This window comes from Perkinsus marinus (genome assembly GCF_000006405.1).
Source record: "Perkinsus marinus ATCC 50983 genomic scaffold scf_1104296965864, whole genome shotgun sequence".
NCBI lineage: Eukaryota > Perkinsozoa > Perkinsida > Perkinsidae > Perkinsus > Perkinsus marinus.
Genome location: NW_003204184.1, coordinates 7,395 through 14,070, shown reverse-complemented (window position 1 = coordinate 14,070; position 6,676 = coordinate 7,395). Strand labels below are relative to the sequence as shown.

General features: G+C 53.3%; 1 protein-coding gene across 1 annotated transcript in view; it reads right to left on the bottom strand.

Annotated features, from left to right (window-relative positions):
- The window catches only part of Pmar_PMAR008950 (hypothetical protein), a gene marked incomplete at both ends in the record, with an annotated part of 7,167 nt that extends 1,009 nt beyond the window's left edge, over window positions 1-6,158 (bottom strand). The window contains 12 exons of the mRNA XM_002769405.1: window positions 6-204; window positions 245-375; window positions 514-1,652; window positions 1,705-2,984; window positions 3,032-3,165; window positions 3,214-3,399; window positions 3,444-3,541; window positions 3,593-3,917; window positions 4,171-4,498; window positions 4,548-5,810; window positions 5,857-5,978; window positions 6,030-6,158. Coding sequence (XP_002769451.1) covers window positions 6-204; window positions 245-375; window positions 514-1,652; window positions 1,705-2,984; window positions 3,032-3,165; window positions 3,214-3,399; window positions 3,444-3,541; window positions 3,593-3,917; window positions 4,171-4,498; window positions 4,548-5,810; window positions 5,857-5,978; window positions 6,030-6,158 — 5,334 coding nt within the window. The remainder of the gene's footprint in view (window positions 1-5; window positions 205-244; window positions 376-513; window positions 1,653-1,704; window positions 2,985-3,031; window positions 3,166-3,213; window positions 3,400-3,443; window positions 3,542-3,592; window positions 3,918-4,170; window positions 4,499-4,547; window positions 5,811-5,856; window positions 5,979-6,029) is intronic.
- Window positions 6,159-6,676: the final 518 nt, after the last annotated feature.

Sequence of the window (6,676 nt, the reverse complement as noted above, 5' to 3'; positions counted from 1 at the left end):
CCTACCTGGTTGGTATTGCCAGGTCCATAGGTCTGCCCAGGGTCCGAGTAGTCTGTGCAATCAGGACTGCCTTGTATAGTGAACTCTGTAGAGGTGTAGGCCTGTGCCCCGAACCATAGCGTAACCTGGGATATGTACACACAGGAGCCAAGGTCCAGAGTATAGGTCGGGTTGGAGGATGCCGACACCGTAGTGTACCAGTACCTGAACACCGGGGGTTTCCGAGAGTACTTGCTAGTCATACGTGTCGAAGTGACCATCGATGGCGAGGGCCGGGTCGGCTGACGGCGTGGATATTTGGGAGATCAAGGGAGTGCTCTTCAAGGCAATGTTCTCGAACGCCGAATACACCTCCACAGCGGACAGGCCCATGATCTAACCAGAACTCAACTATCGATACCAGTCGTATAGGCGCCTCTACGGGAGGAACGGGAGTGGCCTTCAGCAGATTGCCTATGATACATTCCTCAGGGGAAGCGTCTATCACGACTATTAGTGCTAGAGATGGCTTACCCAGTCATCTCCAGCCTGGTCCATCATACTATCCCTCATCAATGTTACTCTCAGCGACCGACGATGGTAGGTGCCGAAGCTTGTGATGGGGATCACGTAGTAGTAGTTGAAGGAGTCTATCTTCACTATACGGCCCGAGAAGCAGGCATAATCAGCGAGCGTCTCAGTACTGGTAACCCCTAGATCCCCCAGAGCTGAGGCCCACTCACAAGTCTCTGACCAAGAACTCGTCGTAGACCATCTCAACTGTATTCGAAACGCAGCCGATCGATAGCTGAACTTCAAGTGAACAACGTCCACCGTTAGTGTAGCCCCCAAGTCGATGTCGAATGCGAAATCGGTGATGCTCGATACAGCACCAGTAGCGGACACGCCTGTTGCAGCGAGGTATGATGGCTGTCGGGCACCATAGGGCACTCGAAAATCCGTATCGTTATTGCCATCAATTGCATGCATCGGGTCTCCCCGGACCACCGCATCACCATCGACCGTCTCCGAAGCTGACCATGTACCCTCGGCCAGGTAGTTGCTGGTGGGGTCCAGACCAAGAACTAGGTTCGAGGTGAGGCTATAGACTCTAATTTCCAACACCCCAGCATCTGTTGCATCAGCGTGTGGCTCATACATGATGAACTTCACTTGATGTATTGGACGGTCTGAGATGTACGTGAGAGCATCGGGACTACTGAGCAGGTTTTGGGACTCGGAGTAGATCTCGGTGAAGGAAAGGCCACTGTCAGTCGAGACCAGCCAGCCGAAGGCCCGAGCGGGGTGGACCGCACCAAAAACGACCTCGAACCGTCCCAGGGCGACGCCTCCATCAGTGATGGTTGTGACGTCCATCACAATGGCATCTGATGACTCCATGATGAACTCGGCATCGGTACGATCATCCACGGCCAATGAGGGATCACCGCATGATGCGAGCGTGCGCTGATTGATACAGGTTAGCTCAGAGGGATACACTAGAGTGGTCAGGACGTTGGTCGTGGTCCAGGCATAAACCTCCACTTCAGCCACTTGTAGTATTGACGAGGAGTAATATGATGCCCCCTGTGATAGGTCCATCTTGAGGTACTGGAAGGCCAGACCGCCAGGGACATGGTCGAAGGGTAGGTCCATGGTCTCGACAGGTGACGCTGAAGAGGAAGGTAGTCAAGAGGGTTATCAATACGATAGGGACCTACCTACCTGTATCACAAGTGCTGGTCGAACAAGCCAAGGCAGACCAAATCAAACCATCACTGCTGTAAGATAAGGCCATCACAGCGGGAACATAACCCTTCCTAAACCTCACTTTAACCAGGGTCACCGGACTCCTTACCAGGCCCAGATCCACTTGTACCCATGCCGAGCCTTGCCCAGGCCTAGCACTCCACCATGTCCGTTGGTCACCATCAAAGGCATATAACGCGGGATAGTTCCACCTGTTCACCGCGGTCACTGGCTTCAGCCTGGCGATGTTGGTATCGAGCTTCACCTCAACGTCTCTTATACTGTATACGAACAAACCGGCACTTGGTCCGGGGCCTCTGACCAATGCAGCTCGATGCATTCGAATTCGCAACACGTTTGCCGAGAAGAACACCGTGCTAGTCGTAGTGTTGAGATCATTGTTTTCATGGACTCCTACCTGGGACCATGTTAGACCACCATCCATGGAAGTTTCAATGTCGAAATCCAAGGCCCGATGGAACCAATGAATGACAGTGGCCTCAGCATAGATAGTGCCGTTGAAGTGGACCTCCCACTCGGCCTCGAACACCGAGGTATCACTCACATGGCTTGACCAGTAGGTGTCCATATCTCCATCGACGGCCATCTGTGGTTCATAGGCCTCGCTCCACTCAGAGGTAGTGATCGAAGTAGTACCGTTCTTGACCCCAACATTGGTCACCGTCTCACTGCTGCCCACAGTAACCCAAACTTCCATGGTCTTGTCCTGTAGCTGCCCCCACGAGGCCGGCAAAGGGCCAGTATAAGCCCATTGCTTCTGCGTCTTATCCAGGATCATCGCGTCGTCCACAATCGGAGCACCGTTCATGATATAGCAGCCCAGACCAGAGCCCAGGGAGTCATAGCAACCATTAGTGCTATTGAAGACCAACCTCACCAACTTGGAGTAGCAATTGCTGCTACTGACGAGCTCACACATTGCGTTGATGCACTCCAGACCGTCGTTCCATACCGTGTTGTTCATGGCAGAGAGTCTCGACAGGACTTGTGAAGGCATGCTGTCCCTGGCCAACATGTTGGGAGCACAAACCGCCCCAACCTCAGTGAAGTCCCGACCAGGGCACTCAGTGAGAAAGTGTGTGGCAACACCATTGAAGAGCTCGGTCGTGTTCTCGAAGAGCGGAGGTAAAGTCGTGGCCAGATCCTGACAGGCTATCCAAGGGTCGCTGCCGGCGTTGATTGCCGAGTAGGCACACTCCTTCAGCTGATTCCTATAATAGTAGTTCAACTCCAACCTACATGACAGCCGCCATGACCGTCGTGGCCCAGTTCACAGGCTTACATCTTGGGCCCAGCAAACATACAGGTTCCACAGCTCTGCCCAGCGGGCCAGTGAAGGAGGGCGGCTCGAGTTGGTGGGCCGCACTGGTACTTGCAGAAATCAGCGTCGTAGAGGGCCAGACAATCGAAGCACTCCTACCACACAGGACAGGCTTACGTGGTCGTCGCTCACAACGAGCTCACCTCCTTCGACTGCTGCAGCGTTCTGAGTAAAAAGACGTCATGTGACTGCATCTGGCCTCGCAGGTTGATAAAGTGGTTCGCGTTGTCGCCCATATCGAGGCAGTCACACGAATCACCCTTGATCTCGCCGTCATTCACTTCACCATTATCTCGAGTCCAGTTGAGAAACCTAGGCTGGGGAGTGACCTGAAGCATGCAAGGACAGGACTGTGAGAAGACATTTGCCTTACTAGTGGCGTAGTCGGGTTACCAATACTATACACTTGGTAAGCCGTACTACACACCCCTGCCTTATACACGAACCCACAATGGGTGTCATACTTGCATCCTACAGGAGACAGTCCATCATTCTAATCCAATGACCACCACCGACGCTCACCTCGGCATACGGAGTGCCTCTGATACTGTAACAGTGGTCTTCCCTCACTAAGGCCACCGACTGGCGGCATAAGCCTCCACGGATCGGCAACCACCGAATAGGATGATTCCAGCGCGGTCCAAGTCATTTGAGAGGCCTCCAGACAGGTACACGTGAAGCCATACCTAGCCCCGCAACTAGCTTGGTGGAACACGGCATACATGTCTTGAATGGCGAAGATCCTCGTGCAGTAGTCGCAGTCGCACTGGGCAAAGTAGAGACGATAAGGATTATGTCGATGCTCCATCACACAGTAACGGAAGGGGGAACGTTTCTTAAAGGCTACCTGATATGGAATATCATACTCGCTACCGCCAATGGAAATTAGCACATATCACTGAAATTTTCGAAGTTACTATAACTACTGTAAACAACCTAATGATTCGGTAGTGCAGACTTATATGATACCGCGAAGAAATACATCCCTCGATGACTCCGGTGAACATAGGAAGATAGTCTCCTGCATATTATAGTAGTAACAACGATCGACCCCGGGGTACTCAGTCATAGGAGGAACCTCCTGCTACAACATAACTCACCGTTCCAATTCCAGTAGCAATGTTGAGTAGATGGGCACCATCGACCTTGACACTCCTGGTTCCGTCCTGACTGGTGATGACCAAGGCCTGTAGAGTATTAGTATATCGGAACTCCTTCTGGCAGCCCAGGAAATACGGATGGATCTGGTCCCACTCCAGGAGACCATTACTGCATGGCCGACTTCGGAAGGCCTTCACAGAGACCGTCTGCGTAGCGTCTACCGCGACACGTGGAGAATTGGTGAAATTCAATGGGAGACCATCTGTATACGCAGCAGAGACCTCCACCGCGGTTCGACCAGTATTCTGGATAATTATAGAGCAGTGCCTGTGGTGGACCACGAGCATGACCTCGCAATAGAGGCAATAGAGCTTACGTGTTCCCCATAGTGCCAGTGCACGTCTGACGAGTGTCTGCTGGCCTATACTCATTATCACATACCGCGACCCCTGCAGAGACCAGACCATCACGATCCTCCCCACTCGCCGAGCCAACAACCACTCGTGCATAATCCCCGCCTGGGCATCTGTCGTGGGCCTTCAACTTCCAGCTCAGTATTGTTGGTGCCGCGTAATGGTCGAGATCAGTGGTCGCGACAAAGCCGACCCAGGCATGACCAGGTCTAGGGTCACCGTCTCCCATAGTGACATTAGGATACTCGTACGTTGACACATCATCAACGCGTACCACCTTAGCAAGGTCTACCAGTGTATTGATGACCACCTGGCCATCGATTTCGACACTAAGTGCCCCCATACGACCATTGGCCCAATTTTCGAGTGTGTTGAGCTGCTGGCTTCCCCCTATGAAGTCGCTGGACCAGCCCGTGAAGGCCCTATCCCACCTCGGCTCCCCTGCCTGGACGTCATATCGTATCCTAACCTCATGCGTGCCGTTGTTGAGCTGAGGGAGACGGTCACCAGTGGCCTCCGCCAGCATATTCGAAGCGTGGTCAGCCGAGTTCAAAGTCTCACCCTCACTGAGTTGCCGCGCCCAAGGGACCATCACAGCGATGTGATTCCAGCTGGGATCAGCCGTTTCCGTATCCCGGTAGAAATCAAATTCAACAGCCAGGTTGCGTGCAAAGCTGTAGCCCAGTTGACCAGCCTCCATTGCGGATATCTTCTCATCTAAAGTCGGCGGACTGCCCTCATTCTGCACTAGGAAGGCGAAGCCTCGGCCCCCCTGCGGCATGCACCATCGCCGACCTCCGCTGGTCGGGGCCAACACTGGACAGTGTTGCGAGGCATGGAGCACGGTGAAGTAGAAGGTCGTATCGAAGCCATAAGCCACCGGTTGCTTCTGTCTAGAGAATATACCTCCGCGCCGTCCAGGCATCGGAGGGACCAGTCGTGCGCCGTAGACACATATCTGTGGGCCAATCTCGAGAGCGATAATATTCACGGCACATTGGCCGAGTCGAACAGTCTGCCCTGTCCCTACCTGGTCTCTACTATGTGGCAGAGGTTCCATTCCCCCATCCGGCACCCAGTCTGTAGTAAGGCACACATACGTATAGGACTTATTCACCATCCTCCCTGCTAGAGAGCTGTCCAAGTAAGCCAGGGCATTCGGATGGGACGGTGGGCATGGCCCCTGGTAAAGGTTAATCTGCTGAGGGTCCTGCCCAGGATCCGTCCTGAGCAAGGACATCCCTCGATTGCTCGAGCACTGGGAGGCACTACCGCAATTGCTGGTAACGGAAGTAGTCCGCGGACCTCGGCTCGGTCTGGGAGTCGTCTATTGCATACGCTGGCACTGTACTGCTACAGACTTCCTCAGGGAATTCCGTGGAGAAGAATCCGATCTGTGCTGATCAGAGTGCCGATGAGGCGAGCGTAGGCAGGCAATAGGTCACCTCTGCATCGAGAAGGACATGCATGCCCGTTAAAGCTCCAGTGGGGTCGGACACGAATCGATCAATCTCGATGTCACCGCGAACTCCCAGTGACACGGCTGCTGCTAGGTAGAAGATGATGACCAACATAATTTCATAACAACAGGACCGGATCCGTAACTGAGCTACACCACAGAAGGGACCCTTCTCCTTTTCCGCTGGCCCCAGCAACAAGATGCGAACGAAAGATCATCGTATAGTGAGAATGTTATAACGACCATATCGCTGCTACTCCGGTCGGGCGTCCATAAGCCACCGGTTGCTTCTGTCTAGAGAATTGCTTCTGTCTGTCTGTAAAGTGAGATTGGGCGTATGAATTGGAGGGCACGGAGTGTTAGGAAGTGCAAAGGCACGAGCTAAGAGCGCGCGCCCTCCATGTACGATGGTTCTCCAAGTGCCGTGAGTGTTACGATGGGCAAAAGCAAGGGTGGCGATATGAATCATATGTTCTCGGTGTATTTCCTTCTTTCCTGTGATCATGCCACCACTCTCCATCAGGACCCATATCACGAATCATCATTTCATGGCCCCAGAGCGAGTCCTGTCGAGTTCAACAAATGGGTGGGACAGTTATGAGCGAGGAAATTCGCAGGATTAGTGACAATATT